Source organism: Balaenoptera acutorostrata, chromosome 10 (genome assembly GCF_949987535.1).
Source record: "Balaenoptera acutorostrata chromosome 10, mBalAcu1.1, whole genome shotgun sequence".
Classification (NCBI taxonomy): Eukaryota; Metazoa; Chordata; class Mammalia; order Artiodactyla; family Balaenopteridae; genus Balaenoptera; species Balaenoptera acutorostrata.
The window spans coordinates 2,142,845-2,166,185 of NC_080073.1; the positions used below are offsets into that span (position 1 = coordinate 2,142,845).

Below are 23,341 nucleotides of genomic sequence, written 5' to 3' on the forward strand. Positions count from 1 at the left end.
TGTGAGCACTCAGTGAGTTACGTCAGGTAAGTGCTTAGCTCAGAGCCTGGCGCACCTTAGGTGCTCGGTAAGTGTTAGCTGTTATCACCATTGTTATTGCACTGATCAAAGAACAAATAAGAACAAATATATCCTATTGCCCCCAGCGAATAGGCAAATGGAGGGGCTTTATGGGGGAACAGGCCCACGGATGGATGGGTGGGTGGATACCTGAAGACGTGAACAACACGGGGACGAGTTGAGGGGAGGAAAGCACACCTGAGGTTCGGGAGAACGGGAGCTGATCTGGGGCACCCGGGCCGCCGGCTCACCTGTAGCGCCGCAGCTCGCCCTCCAGCCGCCGCACCCAGCGCTGCAGGCCGGGCACCTGCCGCGCCAGCGCCTCGAGCTCGCGCACGCGCGCCAGGCTGCGCAGCACTGCCTGCCGGGCCTCCTCCGCGCGCCGCCGCACCTCGGCCTGGCCGCGGCGCAGCCGCCCCGCGCGGGCCTCGGCTGCCGCCAGCGCGCCCCGCGCCTGCCGCAGCTCCCGCGCCGCCGCCTCGGGCCCGCCGTGCGCCGCCTCCTGGGCGCCCGCCTGGCTCTTCCAGAGGCCGACCTGCCGGAACAGGGCAGCAGGGCAGGCGGTGAGCGCCTCGCGCCAGACCCCACCCGGCCCAGGGCGCGTGAGCAAAGCAACCCGGCACGTTTCTCGCGCTCGTGCTCGCCGCCCTGGGCCCATCTGAACTCGTTTAACCCTCGCCCTAACTCTACCGAGGCGGGAGCTCATGTCACTCCCTTTTAAGGGATGCGGGCCACTGGGGCACAAAGCCTATATTCTGTTGTTTGCACAGTTCCAGTGAGTCCCAAACGCCTGCGCTCGTCTCTGCCCAGCTCCTGCCCTCGGGGCACTCCGCTCCGCCGCGCTCCTCCACCCCGAGACTGGGGAGCGCGCTATGGGCGTTCGCGGCCCTCCCCGCTGTCTGCTGCTAGGCAGCCGGCTCCTTGAGGGTGCGGTTTGCTTCCGTCGTGTTCACTGCTCGGCGTCCGGCGCCTAAAACAGGCCTGGGACGCAGTAGGTGCTCAGCAAATTCTTGGAGAACTAATGATCCTGGACGATCTTATTCCACATAATGGCAGTACTTTCCCGCGCCGGACTTGGCTTCTCCGATGCCCGCTGGCCGTGGCCCCTGAAATCCGCGCCTTGCCCCCCTGCGCACTCCCTGGCCTCTCTCTACCCCTCAGGGCTGTGACCCCGGGCTGTGTGGGGAGCGGGCAGGGCTACTAGAACGTCAGCTCCCTCCTGGCCTGTGGTCCCTTGGGTCAGACGCCGTCTGGTCCTCGTCTGACCCCCACCGCCGCATGGCCTTTGACACACGGCTGGGCACAGAGCTCAAGTGCTTGTTGACTGAACTGCAGATGCCTGGGCTGCGCCCATGCCTCTCTTGGTGCCTGCCCTCCGCAGCGCTGAGTGGCCAGACCTGCCTGGTCGACAGTGACACTGTCTAGCATCGGGACACCAGGCCTGGCCCTGAGGGAGGCCCTCCACTGTTTGTTGAGTGACTGCGCCGAGCTGCCTATGTACCTCGTTAGCTCCTTAAGGGTGGGGACAGGCCTTCCTCACACCTTATCTCCTAGGCCTCCTGGAATCCTGGCACCGCGGAGAGCTCCGGAGGCGTATGTGTGTGAGACTGTTTCCTGCGAGGGTCCACGGCTGGGTCAGAGAGGCAGGATGAGCTGGGCTGTGTGTGTGTGGTGGGGGAATGGTTTTCTTGGAGGGACTGGAGTTTTGGGGGTTGCAATGGGTGATGTGAGTAGGGGCGGGGACTAGGGTGTGTTGGAGTGGGATGGGGTGGCCAGGGACAGGATGCAAGTAGGCTTAAGTGGGGAGGGCCGCCCCTTCTCCCCGTCCTCTTCCTCTGCCCAGCAGGGGCTCTGCAGCCAGCCCGCTGTCAAATGTCCCCCGCTCCCGCCCCATTCCGTCATCACCCTCCGCCCCGGGACCGGGCGCACCTGCAGTGCTAGGCAGCGCGCGTCACTGCTCTGCAGCGCGGCCCGCAGGTCCTCCACCAGCTCGCGCAGGCTGCTGTTTTCTTCCTCCAAGCGCGCCAGGCGTTCGCTGTCCGGGCCGCCGTCGGGGCCGGGCGTACGGGGCGCTCGGCGGCGGCGGCGGCGCGGGCGGCGCAGGCGGATCTGCGTCTCGATGTGCTCGCTGAGAGCGCCGCGGGGCAGACGGGGCCCGGCACGGGTGCCGAAGTAGCCGCAGAGGCGCGCGTGGAACTGGCGGAAGGTGAGCTCAGGCGGCTCGGCGCGCAGTGCCAGGCGCGCCTCCTCCTCCGCGTCCGCGTCCCCAGCGGTGGCCACCCCAGCGATCACATCCCCGGAGTTCGTGTCTCCCGCGGCTGTATCCCCGGCGGCCTCCCAGGTGGCGGCAGCCTCCTCGGCGCGCAGCCCCAGCACCGCGCAGAGCGCGCGGAAGTCGGCGCGGGGCAGGCGGCCGGCGCCTCGGCAGTCCAGGTGGTGGAAGACCTCCTGCAGATACTGGTCCAGGCCCGTGGCCAGCACCACGATCTCGTTCTCCACGCCTCGGTCCAGCCCGTAGTGGTGCGCCAGGGCGCTCAGCAGCCACTGCGTGCGCCGCGCTGGTCGCTGGTACGGGTCGCCCGCCGCGCCTTCCACGCCGGTCCCCGTGCCCGGGCCGCTGGGCTCCATCGCCGCCGAGCGCCGCTCCTCGGGTCCCTCCGCCCCGCCACTTCCAGGGGCGGCCCCAGAGTTTCTTGAAAGGAGGGGCTTAGCGGTGGCGGTCTGGTTGGAGCGGCGCCGAGGGCCGTGTCCAGCAGCTGTGCTGGCCTGGCAGGGCGTCTGTGTTTAGCCGGGTTGGCTTGGAGGGGGCTTGGTTAGGGGACCCAGGAGCCCCGAGACCCCCGCGGGGCCACCACTGCCTGGTCTCCCTCCTGATCTCGCTTCTCTCGGTGACCCCTGCACTCTTCTCCCCTCATCACTCCCGGGGCGTTCCTGGCATCCCCTCTTTTCTTCCCATTCCCGGGTCTGTCTGCTTTCAACTCCCCCACTCTCCACCCAGCTGCGTTGTGCAGAGAGTGTGCTCGGAGACGGGGACAAGGGGTGGGCCCGGAATAGGAAGCTGGGGAGGGGCTGGAGGGTGGCCCCCTGGTCCGGTGGCCCCCTGGTCTGGTCCACGCCCACGTGTCACTCCACCCCTTCTCGCCAGAAAACCTTTCGAGGGTAGCCCCGCAAGCTAGCTGGGACTGTACTCTACTTCCATAAGTACGGAGAAGCCCCCCTCCCCTTAAATTCAGCGACTGGGTTCCTAAACCCGCTTCTCGCTCCACCAGGGCTGGTGCAAAGGGCCTCACGTGGTAACTAGAGCAGAGGAAAGCCCAGCTCCGAGAAGTGAGGGGATGCGTTAGGGCCATCCTGCTGGATAGAAACCTATCTGATCTGGACCCTTGCTCTCTGAGCTCTGTGTGTGTTGAAGTGGTGGGGGGGGGGGGGGTAGGAAAGCCGTGGCCTTCCACCTTCACACCCGTTTGTGCCTGGGGAGTGGACTGGCCCTGTGACCGGAATTCCATCTCTGAGCTGGGGTTAGGCTACCAGGTAGCTCTTTGGCCAACATTTCCTCTGGTGCCTTAGAACACCTTCCTGGAAGATGAAAGAAAAATCAGCCTCTCAGGTGAATGTAAGGCTGCTTTTCCTTTTTTTTTTTTTTTTTTTTTTTTTTGACAAGAGAGGCGTAGAGATGTCCTAACCTCATACCTGCTCTGGGAACCCTCATCCAGCCTCGCAGGAGCAAGAGGCAGATTTCTTCAACTGCCCTTGGCTGTACGATGGGCAGAATCTGGCCTGTGTACAGCTCTAGGAATTTAAATGTTAAATCCTGGAATTTGAAAAAGCACTAAAATTCTATCTCCTCTGCTGCAGTACCCCAGAATAAGCACTTTGTCCATTTGGCAAATTTCTACTCATTCTTGAAGATTTTGCCGACCACACACCTCTGCCAGGAAGGAGTTAGATGCTTCTCCCCAACCATTTTGGATGTGCATTAAAAAAAAAAATTATTAAAGTGGTAGCAATTTGACAAAAAATTTTACATCAACTCCAATTCTTGGCTTCTGCCTTAGAAAAAACATGTGTACCGGATGTTCATTGCATCGTTGTTTATAACAGTGAGAAACTGGAGACAACATTTTGCCCATTGGTACAGCAGCCAGGATGAATCACCACAAAAGGATGAGTGGAAAAAGCGACAATAACAACACACCCACACAAAACGATACTAAATATCTTCTGTGAGGACATGTGTATGTAAGCGCATAGAAAAAGATGGAGGGATTCACAGACGGATTCAGTGGTTATTTCCAGGGCTTGGAGGAGTTTGGCTTTCAGTGTAACATTTCTCTTTTTGACAAGGGAGATATTTTTGTCTGTTTCTTTTCTCTTTTTCTTTTGGGGGGGAGAAGACATACTTTATTTGCCATTTACAGACCACAAAGTTCACCCATTTAAGGTATGTTAATAAGTGGTTTCTGGTATATTTATAGAGCATATAACCAGCATCACAATTTCATTTTTAGAACATTCTGATCACTCACCCCCCCAAAAAAAACCTAGTACTAGGTGGCCCACCCCCTGCTCCAGTTTCCTACCCTCCACTCCCAACCCCCAGCCCTAGGAGACCACTATTTTCTGTTTCTATGGATTTGACTATTCTGGACATTGTGTATAAAACAGAATTATACAATATGTAACCTTTTGTGACTGGCTCCTTTTTGAGAACATTAACAATAATGTTTTCCAGCTTCATCCAGGTTGTAGCTGGCATGTGTTTCATTCCTTTTTATTGTTGAGTAATATTCCATCGTATGGATGGACCACCTTTTGTTTATCCGTTCATCTGTCGATGGACGCTTGGATTGTTTTTGCTCCTTGGATGTTATGAATAATGCTGCTGTAAACATTCATGCAGAAGTTTTTGTATGTTCATATATTTTCACTTTTCTTGGGTATATACCTAGGGGTGAGATTGCTGGGTTGTGTGGTAGTTTTATGTTTAACTTTTGAGGGCCTGCCAGGCCATTTTCCAAAGTGGTTGCACCATTTTCATTCCTACCAGCAGTGTAATTCATGTATTTCTCAATGGGTAAAGGAATACAGATGTTCTCAGTCCTGGACTCCTTCCCCTCCTCCCCTCCACCACCTCCATCTCAGTTTGCGGGGCCTCCAGCCTCCCTCGGCAAATCCCTACCGTCTTGGGTTCTTCTGTCACTTTCACACCCACATCCGGTGTGTCAGGCCGTGCACCTTCAGAGCTCACCCCCAGTCTGCCCCCCTCTTCCTGCTCCACTGCTGCCCTGGACCAAGCCCCCAGCATCTCTCACCTGTGTCATTGCAACAGCCTTCTCCCAAGAAGTGCCCCTGAATTCCTACGTCTGTCCTCCACAGCCAGAGGACGCCCTCCTTCGCTCAGCACCCACTGTTATCTCCCTCTCTCAGGGACTAAAGGCCCAGTGCAGTGGGCGCCCATGTCCCCCGTAACCTCCTGCAATGCCTCCCTCACTGACCTCCTTGCCGTTCTTCTAACTCACCTCAGGGCCTTTGCATCTGCTTCCCCAGATGTTTACAGCCCGCCCCCTCACCTCCAAGTCCCTTGCTCCAGCGTCAGCCCCTCAGTGAGGCCTTCGGTGACATTGCAAGCCCTTTGCGCCCCTAACAGACTCTCTTGCCTGGTGCGTCTGTCTGTCTCCCTGTAATGCACTATCAGCCGTGAGGGGAGGGACGCTTGCCTGTCTGTCCGCCGGGCTTGCTGTCGGGGACACTGAGAGAAGAGCCCCAGCCCCCGTCTGAGCTGCCTGCCCGCAGCTGCTGCCGGGCACAGTGTGGCATGAGGCTCTCCATGTGCTTTCTTTGCCTACAGGTGAGACGTACTTTTTTTTTTTTTTTAATTTATTTATCTTTGGCTGTGTTGGGTCTTTGTTTCTGTGCGAGGGCTTTCTCTAGTTGCGGCAAGTGGGGGCCACTCTTCATCACGGTGTGTGGGCCTCTCACTGTCGCGGCCTCTCTTGTTGCGGAGCACAGGCTCCAGATGCGCAGGCTCAGTATTTGTGGCTCACGGGCCTAGTTGCTCCGCGGCATGTGGGATCTTCCCAGACCAGGGCTCGAACCCGTGTCCCCTGCATTGACAGGCAGCTTCTCAACCACTGCGCCACCAGGGAAGCCCAAGATGTACTTTTTAACTTGTATTTTAAGAAACAGCATTGTACCACATTGCCATTTATTTGCAGGCCTGCCACGAGGGCTGAGCTTCACAAGGCCAGAGACCTGGTACCCCCATGCCCAGCACAGGGCCTGGCATTAAGTAGGCACTAATTATGTCATTTGTAGATGTGGACACACTGCATCAGCAGGAAAACTACATGTAGCTGGCAACCCTCGGATTCAGGCATCCCTGGGCCCAGAGATGCTGGAGTCAGTGAGACTCCAGATGTTAGGTTGATTGGACTCCCAGCTGGACCATAGAAACTTCTAGGCCAGGAGGCCCACCGCTGGGGGCATTGCTGTCTGCACTAGAACAGGACTCTGGGGACTTCCCTGGTGGTCCAGTGGCTAAGACTCTGCACTCCCAGTGCAGGGGTCCCAGGTCCGATCCCTGGTCAGGGAACTAGAGCCCGCATGCCTGCCGCAACTGAAGATCCCACATGTGCCAACCAAGATCCCGCGTGCTGCAACTAAGACCCAGTGCCGCCAAATTAAAAAGAAAAAAAAAAAAAAAAAAAGAATGGGACGCTGGAACTTGACTCTGGACTTTTTTTTCCCCCACATCTTTATGGGAGTATAAATGCTTTACAATGTTGTGTTAGTTTCTGCTGTACAGCAAAGTGAAGCAGCGTTATATATACGTATATCCCCATATCCCCTCCCTCTTGTGGCTCTGGACTTTTGAGCCGCGTCTCTGCAGATGAATCTGATTCAATTTCATGTTAATGCTGAGAGCTGGTGACCCAGGGGAGACTACCCGAGTTGCTGCAGCTGGCGATGGCTTTTGCGGAAGGAATCCTTTGAACAGGAACTTTTCTGGGCCAGTCAGTATTGAAAAGAAAGACTTTAAATATCTTGCCGTGGAGCCATCGCCTGGCCTCTGCCCCCCGCAGCTCCTTGGGGGCAGGGGAGTCCGGGTTGATAATGGGGCACTGTCAGGCCCGTCTGTCTGCGGGCAGTGTTACCAGGCGCCTCTGAAATCATCCCGGTTGGACCCACAAGGTTTTTGTTTAAGGCTCGAAGTGAGCAAACCCAGAGGTCTCCTGCGCTTTTGTCTGAGCTGGGGGATGGGTGTGTGTCTGCGTCGGGGAGAGCCGAGAGAAGTGATTTTTCTGAAGTCAGCTCAGTATTGTTTGAGCCATTCCAAATAGTATATTGTTCACAGTGTCTAGAAACAGCCCAGCAAAAAGCTAAAAAGCAAAAAAAACCATCCCCCCTTGTGCCAACAAGAGAAGAACACAGGGTTCTTTTGATGTATTTGTTTTCAGATGTTTTCCATGCATTTAAGCATGAAAGAACTTTTGGGGGTGGTGAAAACATTCTATATCTTCATTGGGGTGGTAGTTACGTGACTGTATACACCTGTCAAAGCACTTAAAAGGGTGAATTTTACAGGATGTCAGTTGTACCTCCTTCAATGTGACATAAAGAAACGAGTTGAAATGCTGCTGTTGGGATCTTTCTTTGCACATCAAGCATCTTCCTAAATGGCTCCGCCATCATTACCATTCCTGCCTAACGTTCTCAAAGGCTGGTCCACGCTGCTTCTTAGGACTGACCCGGGAGGTGCTTTGTCGTCCCAATAGGTGCACATCGAGGTGGTTTGCAGTTTTTCTCCGTTCAAACAACACTGTGAACGGTTGGCTCTATTTCCTGGGTGCTTTACTGCAGGGCCAAGGAGTGCGGACATTTTATAAGCTCTTGATGTTGTCAAACTGTTTTTCAGAAAGTTTGTGTCGTTCTGTACAGTCCCCTGGAGTGTCTGGGATTCTCCGAGAGCCATCATTTTTAGTGTCAAAGCTTTTACATTTTTAGGAGTCTTGGTTAGTGGATTTGCTTAGTGTTCAGACGCCAAGTTTGACTTCTCTCTATTAAAAATGGGCCTGGGTTAGGCAAAGATTTCTTAGATACAACACCAAACACATGGTCCAAAAAAAGAAAAAAAATCAATACATTGGATCTCATCAAAATTCAGAACTTTTGCACTTCAAAGCGCAGTGGTAAAGGCGCCGTTAAGAAATGACCGGACAAGCAGGCGACTGGGAGAAAATCTTGACAAAACACATGCGCAATACGGGCCTTGCATTCAGAATTGACAAAGAACTCCGACAGCTCAATAAGAAGAAGACAAGCAACCCAATCGAAAAATGGGTGAAAGACAGGGACAGACATTTCCCCAAAGAATATATATGGATGGCCAATAAGCACAAGAAAAGATCCCAGTACCGTTAGGCATTAGGGAAATACAAAGAAGAACCTCAATGAGAGACTATTTCACCCTCACAAGAATGGCGATAATAACTGACGGACAATAAATGTTTTTGAGGATGTGGAGAAATAGGAACCCTCACACGTTGCTGGTGGGAATGTGAAATGGTGCAGCCATGTTGGAGAACGGTTTGGCAGTAAAAGATAAGCATAAAGCCTGATGCATACGTGTAGCATACTACGTGACCCAGCTCTCCCACTGCTAGATGCCTCTACTCAAGAGAAACGAAAACATCTGTCCACACAGAGACCGTCATGTGAATGTCCTCAGCAGCATTCTTCATAAATGTCTAAATGTCCAACCTTAATGTCCATGAACTGATGGCTGGATAGACAAAATGGATTTATGGCTCCATTTATAGGAAATGTTCATTAAAAGGCACATTTTTAGAGACAGAAAGTAGATTAATGGTTGTCTAGAGCTTGGGGTGGGAACAGAGATTAATTATAATTAATTATAGTACTTTTGGGTGAAACTTGTACACAAAGGATCTTATTAGGGAGATGAAACTGTTCTAAAACTTATTTATGGTGATGATTTCACCACTTGGTGAAGTTACTAAAAATCATTGAATTATACACTTGAAATGGGTGCACCGTATGATATAGAATACACCTCAGTAAAGTTGTTATAAGGTGGGGGGTGGCGCTTTGCTTAGGAGAGGGATGGCAAGAAGAAGATGGGTGTATGCTTCCAGCTGCCAGAGTCTTGCGATAACTTCAGAAAGCTCTCTGGGCGCCGTGGGAGCTGTGGCGCTCCACTGCCCTGGAGGAAGAAGGAAGCGGGGACAGATTGCTCTCAGATTGCTGCACTCCACGGGGTGCCCCTTTGCAATGTGACCTTGCCCTTCCTCCTGTCCTATTCCTCACCCCCTTGAGTCTGGGCTGGCCCTTGTGACTTGCTCTGGTCAACGGACTATGGCGGAAGTGACGCCATGCTAGTTTCTAAGCTTAGGTCTCAAGAGGCCTTGCAGCTTCTACCTTGGTTCTCTTGGAACCCTGCCCTGAGAAGCCCGTCTGAGGAAGCCACTGCCGCCTGGTGGAAGATGAGGAGCCACGTGGAGAGGAAGTGAGGTGCCCTAGGCAACGGCACCAACTGCCAGACATGTGGGCCAGGCCGGCTTGGACCTTCCGGCCCTGTCGACCCTCCACATGAGTATAACCCGGTGAGTGAGCCCGGGGGCCACCAGTGAAGAACCGCCCAGCTGACCCATGGAACTGTGAGAAATAGCTAGTGGCTGTTGTCTTATCCACCAAGTTTTTGGGGTGGTTTGTTATGCAGCAATAGACAATTGAAACAAATAACCCCTTTCCTTTCCTTTGACTTTGCCAGCCCTGATGCCGTCTTTGCTGAGCGGAGGTTGTAGACCCACCCCTCGTGCCTGAGTCTCAGGTGGCACAGCTTTGCCCTCATTCCATCCCATGATGCCCCGGCTCTTGACCTGGACACTACCTCCCTCAGGGAAGTGGTTCTACATCTTGGCTGTGCAATGGGATCTTGGTGGAGGTGACTTTAACAAACACGGGTTCTGTTCCAGTTATTTATTATTGCACAACAAATAACCCCCAAACTTAGTGGGTTAGGACAACAGTAACTTACTTTGCTGATAAATCTGCAATTTGCAGAGGGCTTGATGGGGACAGCTGGTTTCTGCTACACATGGTGTCAGCCAGGTGACTCAAAGGCTGGGGGCTGGCATCACCTGAGGTCTGGCTCTCACATTTTGGGCAGTGAGGCTGGCAGTTGGCCGGGAACCCGGCCGGCTGTTGGCCAGAGCATCTACACGTGGCCTTTCCATGAGGCTGCTTGGCCTCCTCACAACATGGTGCTGGGTTCCTAGAGTGAGCGCCCCAAAGAGCAAGGCAGAAGCGCATGGAATTTGTATGACCTGGCTTCAGATGTCACCTAGTGTCACTTCCACCCTACTCTGTTGGCTGAGGTGGTCCCAAAGTTCTGTCTGGGTTCAAGGGGGAGGGGGGACTAGACCCACCATGGGATGTGAAGAGTGTTGACATCACACTAAGAGAGGGTGGGAGGGAATCTATTGAGGTGTTTGGGAAATACAATCTATCACCGGTTCCTAAGCCCCACCTCTGGAGAATCAGTTCCACAGGTTTGGAGTGAAGCCTCAGGACTGAAGATTTGACATGATCCTGGGTGATTCTCATGCACATCCAGGACCTCTCAAGCCTGAGTTCAGGGCCGCCCCACAGGAGAGGCTGGGGAGATTGGCTGCTGCCCTTGGTAACAAGGTGATCGAGGACCCTTTGGAGCAAAACCAGCCACAGGCAGCAGGTGGCACCTGACGGGCAGCAGGCCTGCTGTCTGTCCCAGGGAGGGTGGTGTCACTGACCGGCTCTTGTTAATGGGGCCTTTTGGGAGCTGGTGTATCCTAGTAGCCTTTTCCCCTTGCAGCCCTGGGTGTCTTTTTAGTACTTCCTTGCTTGTGGACGGTACTCTGCAGGCTGCTGGACAGGGCACTCAGTGGTGAAGCTTGAGTCCTTCTCCCCAGGGGACCTCACTGCCATTTGCAGACCTCCCCTCACAGCTGTTCTTGAGGTTCAGTTTTTTTAGACTGATCGAACCTGAGGAATGTCGGAGGGCCCCCGTCAGTGGGCAGTATTCTGGAATACTGGACTACTGTCCCCAGCCCCTGGGGACGGCCTAGGGAGGTGGGCACTGGGAGGCAGGGGGCTTGCGTCCACAGTTTTGCTCTTTGGCCACGGGTAGGTTGTGTCTCAGCTCAGAGCCTCAGTTTCTGCAACAGCTGAGTGTGTGTGGAGATTCCGCGCCCATTCGCTTGAACAAACTACTGCCCAGGGGCTTGGTACCAGGGGCCCCACGCGCCACTCCAGCCTCATCAAACCTTCCCTGAACTTGCCACACGTTTTCACTCTGCTTGGCCTTTGCATATGCTGTGTCCTCTTCCTGGAATGCCTTCTCTTGCTTTCCTCGCCTGGCAAACCCCACAGTTTGGCTTTTGTCACCTCCTCCGTGAAGCCTGCCCCAACCCCTCCAGACAGTCGCTTCTGCGATGTGTCCCTCCGCCGCAACCCCTTTGGTGGTCTGTGGTCTTCTACATCGGGAGCAGCAGCTAGGGGTCTCTCATCTGGGGGTGGGGGGCAGGGTGTCCATCAGATAGTCTGGATTTCAATCCAGTGCCGCCCTATACCTGTGTGACCTCAGGCAAATCGCTTCACCTCTCTAAGCCTCGGTTTCCTCATCGCTGAGTTTGGGGCTCATGATGACTAAAAAGAATTCTCATATTTGAAGGACGTCAGTGACAGAAGCAGAGCGTCTATGCCAGAGAGGGATGGGGGGTAGGGTGGGGTCGGGTCATCTGAGCTTGCAGAGCCCAGTGCTTCCTTTGCCTTCATCAAAGAACGGGAGGGGGCCGCGGAGGGGGTGCAGTGGGGAGCTGGCAACGCCTCTCCCCTGTACTGCAGGTAAGGCTCAGGTGCATAATAGGTGCTCACGTTCAGAGCAGGAATTCCTTAAAGACTGAATGGGGGCTTCCCTGGCGGTCCAGTGCTTAAGACTTCGCCTTCCAATGCAGGGGGTGCGGGTTCGATCCCTGGTCGGGGAGCTAAGATGGCACATGCCTCACGGCCAAAAAACCCACAACCAAAACATAAAAAGCAGTATTGTAAAACATTCAATAAAGACTTAAAAAATGGTCCACATCAAAAAAAAAAAAAAAAAGACTGAGTGGATAAGTGAATAACTTAAGGCATGAAGGCAGCTGGTTCTGCATTTGTATACACCTCTCTGCCAGACGTTGTCTGGGCACCTGGCCTGGGCCCCGCGGCTGAGGCTGGGAGCCCCGCCCCCAGGAGCCCCGCCCCCAGGAGCCCCGCCCTTGGGCTGTGGCCACGTGCGTCTCCTAGCAACCGCCAAACAGAGCGGCGAGGCGGCTCCTGCGGGCCGCCCTGCCCGGGTGGACAGACCAGGTCCTCGGAGCCTCCTCCGTGAGGAGGTTGTGCAGCTGCTGTGCGAGCTGACCGACGCCGTCGTCTGAGCCCACGCGGCTGCCCAGCGCGTACGCTCACAGGTGCCGCAGGTACCCCCCCTCTGCCCCGTCCCCCGCTCCAGCTGCGCAGCCCCTTCTTAGCGTTTGCTGGCGTGCGGCGTCCATGGAGGGCGCTTGTGCGCTGAGCCCAGTACTCAGTGCTCGGTCGGGTCTTGCCTCGGGGTCCTCGCCCTCCTTGGCCTCACCAGGCTCTTTCGCGTGCTGTCCCCAAACCAAGATCGTATTGTGCTTTGGCACAGCTAACCCGAGGCCCTCAGCCCCCCACCCCCTCCCTTGTGGTTCTTGGGGAATTGCACTCACCTGGAGCAGGCATTCCAGACGTGCTCAGTGGTTAACTTTGGTCCTGAAAGGAGGAACAGCTGGGGCCGGGAGGACGCGACTCGATTTGGAGACGCTGGCTTTGCTGATTATCACGATTACTGACCGCACCATTCTCTGAGGTTCAGCTAATCTTTGTTGAGTGCCCGCTGTGTGCCAGGCAGTGTCTGAGGCCTTGGCTGGTCAGCCCAGAACCGGACAAGGCACGGGGGGAGGAGGGGGCAGGCCGGGCTTCCCTCCTGGGAGCAGTGGTGGTGACGGCGGTGCCTCTGTTTCCTTGCAGCCGGGAGTGCCGGCCGCGTGGGCCGCCCTGCAGCACGTGGCTGCACGCCTGTGAGTGGGAGGATGAGGAAGAGGCGAGCACGGGGGCCGTGTCCTCCATGGGCGGCTTTTACCAGTCCGGGAGCGAGTGTGAAGTGGAGGAGAGCCTGAAGGTTAGAGCCTGGGCCCAGGAGTCGGCCACCGGCCACCAGTGCAGCGGCGAGTCCTCAGAAGGGCCTGCCAGCACCTTCGACTCGGACGTGCCCCACGTCGTGCCCTGCAAGTTCATCATCTCTCTGGCCTTCCCAGTGACCGCGGGTAAGTGCGACAGCAGAGAGGGAGTGTACCAGTGACCTTCTCCCAGGAGTGTAGGGCACCTGTGCTCCCTCTGCTGGCTCCCTAAGCAGGGTGGCCGGTGACAGGAGCAGAGGTCCGGAAAGAAACTGCCACCTTAGGGCCCACTGTGGTCCAGGCAAGGAACAGACTCAATCCTCTCAAAACAAGAAGCAGGCGATGTTATTTCTGCTTTTTGCAAATAAAGAAATGACGGAGAGGTTAAGGCATTTTTTTCCCCATAAGCTGGTTGTGCATCATCTAATTCCTTGTTTAAATACAGATTCTCAGATTATTGCATCAAAATCTCTGAGAGCAGAGGCAATCAGCTACTGCCAAAAAACGCTGTGTAACAAACGCAAAGCAACTCCCCATTTCATTGGCTTCAAACAGAAATCCCTGTGCTGGGTGAGCAGACCAGCTGATCCGGGCTGGGCTTCCTGCAGTAGCTCTGCCCTGCTTCTGTCTCTCTCATCCTCCTCTCGGATGTGTGGGCAACCCAGACGCATTCCTGCCATGGAAAGGCAGGGCACAAAAGAGGGCAAGCCCAGTCACCCCAGCACTCTTCAGGTCTTTGGGCACCTCCCACCTGCAGACATTTTATTGGCCAAAGCAAGGCACGTGGTTGAACCCCAAGATTAAGGGCAGAGAAAAGTACTCCACTTTTTTTAAGGTGGACTATCTTTTTTTATATCAGCTTTTTAATTGAAATATAGTTAATTTACAATGTTGTCTTAGTTTCAAGTGTACAGCAAAGTGATTCAGTCATATATGTTCTTTTTCAGATTCTTTTCCATTGTAGGTTATTACAAGATATGGAGTATAGTTCCCTGTGGTATACAGTAGGTCCTTGTTGTTTATCTATTTTACATATAGTGGTGTGTATATGTTAATCCCAACCTCCTAATTTATCTCCCCTCCCCTACTATCCCTTTTGGTAACCATAAGTTTGTTTTCTATGTCTGTGAGTCTATTTCTGTTTTGTAAATAAGTTCATTTGTTTCATTTTTTTAGGTTCTGCATCTAAGTGATATTATATAATATTTGTCTTTGTCTGAGTTACTTCACTTAATGTGATCATCTCTAGGTCCATCCATGTTTCTGCAAATGGCATTATTTCATTCTTTTCATGGCTGAGTAATATTCCATTGTGTATATATACCACATCTTCTTTATCCATTCTTCTGTCGATGGACATTTAGGTTGTTACCATGTTCTGGCTATTGTAAACAGTGCTGCAGTGAACACTGGGGTGCATGTATCTTTTCGAATTAGAGTTTTCTCAAAATCTATCCCCAGGAGTGGGATTGCAGGATCATATGGTAACTCTATTTTTAGTCTTTTAATGAACCTCCATACTGTTCTCCACAGTGGCTGCACCAATTTACATTCCCACCAACAGTGTAGGAGGGTTCCCTTTTCTCCACACCTTCTCCAGCATTTACTGTCTGTGGATTTTTAATGATGGTCATTCTGACTGGTGTGAGGTGATGCCTCATTGTAGTTTCGATTTTTCATTTCTCTAATAATGAGTGACATTGAGCATCTTTTCCTGTGCTTGTTGGCCATCTATATGTCTTCTTGGACAAATGTCTACTTATGTCTTCTGCCCATTTTTTCATTGCGTTGTTTGTTTTTTTGATATTGAGCTCCATGAACTGTTTGTAAATTTTGGAAATTAATCCCTTGTTGGTAGCATCATTTGCAAATATTTGCTCCTAGACCTTAGGTTATCTTTTCATTTCGTTTATGGTTTCATTTGCTGTGTAAAAGCTTTTAAGTTGAATTAGGTCCCATTTGTTTATTTTTGTTTTTATTTCCATCCCTCTAGAAGACGGACCCAAAAAAATATTGCTGCGATTTATGTCAAAGAGTGTTCTGCCTATGTTTTCCTCTAGGAGTTTTATAATATCCTGTCTTATGTGTAGCTCTTTAATCCTTTTTTTTTTTTAACCAATGTAGCATTTTATTTATGTGTAGATGTGTTTTCCTAAGCAATGCCCATTCTTACAAGTTCCATGCTGTGGTCAAAACTAGTATATGTTTTATTTCTAAGGATTTTGCCTTCAGATACTTTCAGGAATTCTTCCAGACTTATTTTCTTTAACATCACAGGAGTTTCTTATACACTTCCGAGCTGCTGAGTGTCCAAGAAGAGAATAATATTCATATGTGATTTTGAGGATTAAATGAAATAGTCTGAAATTTGTTACAAAGCAGCCCATTCTGACAGTTTACTAATCACTAATACATTTTATAAAGGTAATTATTGTTTTAATATGGAAGATTTATAATGATCTTTTAGAACAATGAAACCTTATTATAGAAATTATTGATTTTTAACATTTACATAAAATTATATTAATATTTTTTAAACATCTTTATTGAAGTATAATTGCCTTACAATGGTGTGTTAGCTTCTGCTTTATGACAAAGTGAATCAGTTATACATATACAATATGTTCCCATTTCTCTTCCCTCTTGCATCTCCCTCCCTCCCACCCTCCCCATCCCACCCCTCTAGGTGGTCACAAAGCACCGAGCTGATCTCCCTGTGCTATGCGGCTGCTTCCCACTAGCTATCTATTTTACATTTGGTAGTGTATATATGTCCATGACACTCTCTTACCCTGTCACATCTCACCCCACCCCCTCCCCATATCCTCAAGTCCATTCTCTAGTAGGTCTGTGTCTTTATTCCCGTCTTGCCACTAGGTTCTTCATGGCCTTTTTTTTTTTTTTTGCCTTAGATTCCGTATATATGTGTTAGCATACTGTATTTGTTTTTCTCTTTCTGACTTACTTCACTCTGTATGACAGACTCTAACTCCATCCACCTCATTACAAATACCTCCATTTCATTTCTTTCTATGGCTGAGTAATATTCCACTGTATATATGTGCCACATCTTCTTCATCCATTCATCTGTCGATGGACACTTAGGTTGCTTCCATGTCCTGGCTGTTGTAAATAGAGCTGCAATGAACATTTTGGTACATGACTCTTTTTGACCTATGGTTTTCTCAGGGTATATGCCCAGTAGTGGGATTGCTGGGTCGTATGGTAATTCTATTTGTAGTTTTTAAAGGAACCTCCATACTGTTCTCCATAGTGGCTGTATCAATTTACATTCCCACCAACAGTGCAAGAGTGTTCCCTTTCCTCCACACCCTCTCCAGCATTTATTGTTTCTAGATTTTTTGATGATGGCCATTCTGACCGGTGTGAGATGATATCTCATTGTAGTTTTGATTTGCATTTCTCTAATGATTAATGATGTTGAGCATTCTTTCATGTGTCTGTAGGCCATCTGTATATCTTCTTTGGAGAAATGTCTATTTAGGTCTTCGGCCCATTTTTGGATTGGGTTGTTCGTTTTTTTGTTATTGAGCTGCATGAGCTGCTTGTAAATCTTGGAGATTAATCCTTTGTCAGTTGCTTCATTTGCAAATATTTTCTCCCATTCTGAGGGTTGTCTTTTGGTCTTGTTCATGGTTTCCTTTGCTGTGCAAAAGCTTTTAAGTTTCATTAGGTCCCATTTGTTTATTTGTGTTCTTATTTCCATTTCTCTGGGAGCTGGGTCAAAAAGAATCTTACTGTGATGTATGTCATAGAGTGTTCTGCCTATGTTTTCCTCTAGGAGTTTTATAATATCCTGTCTTACGTGTAGCTCTTTAATCCATTTTGAGTTTGTTTTTGTGTATGGTGTTAGAGAATGTTCTAATTTCATTCTTTTACACGTAGCTGTCCAGGTTTTCCATCACCACTTATTGAAGAGACTGTCTTATCTCCAAGGTATATTCTTGCCTCCTTTGTCATAGATTAATTGACCATAAATGCGTGGGTTTGTTTCTGGGCTTTCTATCCTGTTCCATTAATCTCTGTGTCTGTTTTTGTGCCAGTACCATACTGTTTAGATCACTGTAGCTTTGTTGTATAGTCTGAAGTCAGGGAGCATTATTCCTCCAGCTCCATTCTTTCTCAAGATTTCAGGGTCTTTTGTGTTTCCATACAAATTAAAAATATTTTTGTTCTAGTTCTGTGAAAAATGCCATTGACAGTTTGATAGGGATTGTGTTGAATCTGTAGATTGCCTTAGATATTATGGTCATTTTAACAATATTGACTCTTCCAATCCAAGAACATGTGGTATATCTTTCCATCTGTTTGTGTCATCTTTGATTTCTTTCATCAGTGTCTTATAGTTTTTGGAGTACAGGTCTTTTGCCTCCTTATGTAGGTGTATTCCTAGATATATCAAGAAGTACTCCATTTTTTGATATGTCTTTTTTTGTTGTTCTGCCTGAAATATCTCCCCATGATGATTAATTTCAACTTTTCCTTGTAGTTCTGTTGATGGTTGCTTCAGATATTTTGGAGGCTATTTGGTTAGGTGTATACCATGTTTTAGAATTGACCTATCTTCTTGGTGAATTGAATTTTTGGTCATTGTGTGTGACCTCCTCTATCCATAATGGTGCTTTTTATCTTTGGTCGGTTGATATCAAGCAAAAGAGCCTGAAAAAAGACATCTGCAAATACCACCCAAAAGAAAACTGGTGCTTATTTGATTACCTTTAATCCTCACATCTCTTGCAGCATCTCCTAGATTTGTTTTTCTTAGTTTGGCACTTATTCCAAAGGCGTTTACAAAATATATCGCTGTGTAGCTCAACTTATGAGACCTTGCCTGAGAGTATTTTTATGGTGCCAGGACCTTCAAAGGATCTACCTTTGGCTGGATATAAAATTCTAACGTCAATGTTTTTTCCTTCAATACCTAAATAGTTAGGAATTTATTTATGAATGTTTATGTAAGTTGTTTACTTAAGAGAAATGAGATCCTATGTATCCTGTTCTACAACTTGCTCGTTAAAAATTTGATGGCATCTCTTAGATATCTTACAGGATATGAGCAGACCTGGTTTTACTTTATTGTCGTTTGTTTTAAACACCTGTATAGTATTCCATCGTATGTGTCTAATTTATCCTACCCTGTATTGGTGGGTTTTTTTTTTTTAATGTCTGAAACATTTATATTAACATATTTCCATACAAATAACCCAATGAAAGTTTAGTATTAGTTGTTTTGTTTGTTTGTTTCTTTATACTGCAGGTTCTTATTAGGCATCAATTTTATACACATCAGTGTATACATGTCAATCCCAATCGCCCAATTCAGCACACCACCATTCCCACCCCACCGCAGTTTTCCCCCCTTGGTGTCCATATGTCCATTCTCTACATCTCTGTCTCAACTTCTGCCCTGCAAACCAGCTCATTTGTACCATTTTTCTAGGTTCCACATACATGCATTAATATATGATATTTGTTTTTCTCTTTCTGACTTACTTCACTCTGTATGACAGTCTCTAGATCCATCCACTTCTCAACAAATGACTCAATTTCATTCCTTTTTATGGCTGAGTAATATTCCATTGTATATATGTACCACAACTTCTTTATCCATTCGTCTGTTGATGGGCATTTAGGTTGCTTCCATGACCTGGCTATTGTAAATAGTGCTGCAATGAACACTCGGGTGCATGTGTCTTTTTGAATTACGGTTTTCTCTGGGTGTATGCCCAGTAGTGGGATTGCTGGGTCATATGGTAATTCTATTTTTAGTTTTTTAAGGAACCTCCATATTGTTCTCCATAGTGGCTGTATCAATTTACATTCCCACCAACAGTGCAAGAGGGTTCCCTTTTCTCCACACCCTCTCCAGCATTTGTTGTTTGTAGATTTTCTGATGATGCCCATTCTAACAGGAGTGAGGTGATACCTCATTGTAGTTTTGATTTGCATTTCTCTAATAATTAGTGATGTTGAGCATCTTTTCATGTGCTTCGTGGCCGTCTGTATGTCTTCTTTGGAGAAATGTCTATTTAGGTCTTCTGCTCATTTTTGGATTGGGGTGTTTGTTTCTTTAATATTGAGCTGAATGAGCTGTTTATATATTTTGGAGATTAATCCTTTGTCTGTTGATTTGTTTGCAAATATTTTCTCCTATTCTGAGGGTTGTCTTTTCGTCTTGTTAATGGTTTCCTTTGCTGTGCAAAAGCTTTGAAGTTTCATTAGGTCCCATTTGTTTATTTTTGTTTTTATTTCCATTACTCTAGGAGGTGGATCAAAAAAAGATCTTGCTGCGATTTATGTCAAAGAGTGTTCTTCCTATGTTTTCCTCTAAGAGTTTTATAGTGTCCAGTCTTATATTTAGGTCTCTAATCCATTTTGAGTTTATTTTTGTGTATGGTGTTAGGGAGTATTCTAATTTCATTCTTTTCCATGTAGCTGTCCAGTTTTCCCAGCACCATTTATTGAAGAGACTGTCTTTTCTCCATGGTATATCTTTGCCTCCTTTGTCATAGATTAGTTGACCATAGGTGCGTGGGTTAATCTCTGGGCTTTCTATCTTCTTCCATTGATCTATGTTTCTGTTTTTGTGCCAGTACCATATTGCCTTGATTACTGTAGCTTTGTAGTATAGTCTGAAGTCAGGGAGTCTGATTTCTCCAGCTCTGTTTTTTTCCCTCAAGACTGCTTTGGCTATTTGGGGTCTTTTGTGTCTCCATACAAATTTTAAGATGATTTGTTCTAGCTCCGTAAAAAATGCCATTGGTAATTTGATAGGGATTGCATTGAATCTGTAGATTGCTTTGGGTAGTATACTCATTTTCACAATGTTGATTCTTCCAATCCAAGAACATGGTATATCTCTCCATCTGTTGGTATCATCTTTAATTTCTTTCATCAGTGTCTTATAGTTTTCTGCATACAGGTCTTTTGTCTCCCTAGGTAGGTTTATTCCTAGGTATTTTATTCTTTTTGTTGCAGTGGTAAATGGGAGTGTTTCCATAATTTCTCTTTCAGATTTTTCATCATTAGTGTATAGGAATGCAAGAGATTTCTGTGCATTAATTTTGTATCCTGCAACTTTACCATATTCATTAATTAGCTCTAGCAGTTTTCTGGTGGAAGTTTTAGGATTCTCTATGTATAGTATCATGTCATCCGCAAACAGTGACAGTTTTACTTCTTCTTTTCCAATTTGTATTCCTTTTATTTCTCTGATTGCCGTGGCTAGGACTTCCAGAACTATGTTGAATAATAGTGGTGAGAGTGGACATCCTTGTCTCGTTCCTGATCTTAGAGGAAATGCTTTCAGTTTTTCACCATTGAGAATGATGTTTGCTGTGGGTTTGTCATATATGGCCTTTATTATGTTGAGGTAGGTTCCCTCTATGCCCACTTTCTGGAGAGTTTTTATCATAAATGGGTGTTGAATCTTGTCAAAAGCTTTTTCTGCATCTATTGAGATGATCATATGGTTTTTATTCTTCAATTTGTTAATATGGTGTATCACATTGATTGATTTGTGTATATTGAAGAATCCTTGCATCCCTGGGATAAATCCCACTTGATCGTGGTGTATGATCCTTTTAATGTGTTGTTGGATTCTGTTTGCTAGTATTTTGTTGAGGATCTTTGCATCTATATTTATCAGTGATATTGGTCTGTAATTTTCTTTTTTTTGTAGTGTCTTTGTCTGGTTTTGGTATCAGGATTATGGTGGCCTCATAGAATGAGTTTGGGAGTGTTCCTTCCTCCGTAATTTTTTGGAAGAGTTTGAGAAGGATGGGTGTTAGCTCGTCTCTAAATGTTTGATAGAATTCACCTGTGAAGTCATCTGGTCCTGGACTTTTGTTTGTTGGAAGATTTTTAATCACAGTTTCAATTTCATTACTTGTGATTGGTCTGTTCATATTTTCTGTTTCTTCCTGGTTCAGTCTTGGAAGGTTATACCTTTCTAAAAATTTGTCCATTTCTTCCAGGTTGTCCATTTTATTGGCATAAAGTTGCTTGTAGTAGTCTCTTAGGATGCTTTGTATTTCTGCGGTGTCTGTTGTAACTCCTCCTTTTTCATTTCTGATTTTATTGATTTGAGTCCTCTCCCTCTTTTTCTTGATGAGTCTATGGTGGGGTTTTTTTGGTTTTTTTTTTTTTTTTAATTTTTTAATTTTATTATTTATTTATTTTTGGCTGTGTTGGGTCTTCGTTTCTGTGCGAGGGCTTTGTCTAGTTGTGGCAAGTGGAGGCCACTCTTCATCGCGGTGCGCGTGCCTCTCACTATCGCGGCCTCTCCTGTTGCGGAGCACAGGCTCCAGACGCGCAGGCTCAGTAATTGTGGCTCACGGGCCCAGTTGCTCCGCGGCATGTGGGATCTTCCCAGACCAGGGCTCGAACCCGTGTCCCCTGCATTGGCAGGCAGATTCTCAACCACTGCGCCACCAGGGAAGCCCTTGGTTTTTTTTTAACCTGCCTCTTACTGTTGAGACTAGGGGTAGGCAGGTAAGTGCCTACAATAAAAAAATTCAAGGAGATGCTCACCTCAGAGTCACGCTCTATAATTCCGCACACTGGCTTCCAGCCCTGGGGCTGCTCCTCTGGTGGCTGGGAGGACCGGACATGCATCTTAACTCCAAGTGGGCGGCAGCGGGGAGTCTGCACACGGCACCTCCTCCAGCCTTGGGCTCTTCTTGGTTCCAGGGAATCGTGGAGACGGGTCTGCTTTCCCACGTGAGGTTAGAACAAGTCTCATTACATCTGTATCTTCTAGGTCACAAAGGAAAATGTTCAAGTTTGGTTGAAAAATATAGGAGACACCCTAAAATGGACAAACCTATTGCAAAGGTTCGCCATTACTACCACATCGAGTACTTCCTCCTGCCTGATGATGGGGAGCCTAAAAAGGTCGATGTGGTGGTGTTTCCAGCCTTGGCCAAAGTGTTCCTGGATTCAGGAATAAAGGTGAGTGTGTGTGTGTGTGTGTGTGGCCTTGCATATAGTCTGATACCCACAAGAAATAGCACGAGCCACAAAGGATGCTTGCTTCCCCTGGAACTTGCTAGAAATGTAGGATCTTGGTCTCCACCCTAGGCCTACTGAATGGGAATCTGCACAAACCTAATAATATTGATAGCAACTCTATGATTTTCTATGAAGGTATTTTTACCTAATAATTGCTTTGGTGTTTCAAAAGTTTTGGCAGCTCTTGTTATTTCTTTCTGTGTGTACACGTGAGTACGTGTGTGTACACATGCGCGTGTGTGTATGTGCACACCCGCCACCCGCACACACACGCACACTCCCGCCTGGGGCAGGGCTCTGGGTCAGGATGGGGAGTCCGTGGGAGGGACATTCTTTGCAGGGAATTGCTTTTACTTTATTTTTCCGAGCAACCCAGAGGCGTGCAGGCCCGTCTGTGGCACCCATTTCCTGATTCCCTATGTGAGTTGGGAGCCAGGAGGGGGTGGGATGCACAGACAGACAAGCGGAAGGCGGGGCCTGCCACATCGTGGCGGCGGTCAGATCTTGGCCTCGGAGCTTTCAACACTGAGAGTCTCTTGTTGTCCTTTTACACAGACCATCAGGCCGTGGCAAGAAGGGGACAAGGTCTGGGTGTCGTGGACCCAAAGTTTTAACATCAACATGACAAAGGAGTTACTAAAGAAAATAAATTTTCACAAAATCACCTTGAGGCTCTGGGACACCAAGGACAAGGTTTCGAAAAAAGCCAAGCATTATCGATTAAAACCTTGTGGGTTTCTGGAAAATGCAGGATCTTTTGGTAAGTCAGGCATTCACGTTTGATTTGAGATGTTTCCGGAGGCGTGTGGCTTCTCACCGGTAACAGCAGAAAAGCCAGCCAGCATCTCCTCGTTTGGCGCATCTGGTTTCCCTGGGGCCCACGCTGGCTTCTGTCAGCGCAGTGACACCCCCTCCCTCCAGGGCACGTGCGGCGACGGGAAGGGCGCCCCAAGCCTGTGTGCCGCCCGTCAGCCACCAGTCTGGGCAGTGCTGAGGCGGGCACCCACCCC

General features: G+C 48.9%; 2 protein-coding genes across 2 annotated transcripts in view; one reads left to right on the plus strand and one right to left on the minus strand.

The window, feature by feature from the left end:
* Positions 1-2,688, minus strand: part of EFCC1 (EF-hand and coiled-coil domain containing 1) — a 32,065-nt gene extending 29,377 nt beyond the window's left edge. Inside the window, exons 1-2 of the mRNA XM_057554911.1 lie at positions 1,990-2,688; positions 312-595 (exon numbers count right to left, since the gene is read on the minus strand). Of these exons, the coding sequence (XP_057410894.1) occupies positions 312-595; positions 1,990-2,688 (983 nt within the window). The remainder of the gene's footprint in view (positions 1-311; positions 596-1,989) is intronic.
* Positions 2,689-9,435: 6,747 nt separating this feature from the next.
* The window catches only part of CFAP92 (cilia and flagella associated protein 92 (putative)), a 126,982-nt gene continuing 113,076 nt past the window's right edge, over positions 9,436-23,341 (plus strand). Inside the window, exons 1-5 of the mRNA XM_057554926.1 lie at positions 9,436-9,444; positions 12,538-12,578; positions 13,150-13,445; positions 22,081-22,271; positions 22,887-23,091. Of these exons, the coding sequence (XP_057410909.1) occupies positions 9,436-9,444; positions 12,538-12,578; positions 13,150-13,445; positions 22,081-22,271; positions 22,887-23,091 (742 nt within the window). The remainder of the gene's footprint in view (positions 9,445-12,537; positions 12,579-13,149; positions 13,446-22,080; positions 22,272-22,886; positions 23,092-23,341) is intronic.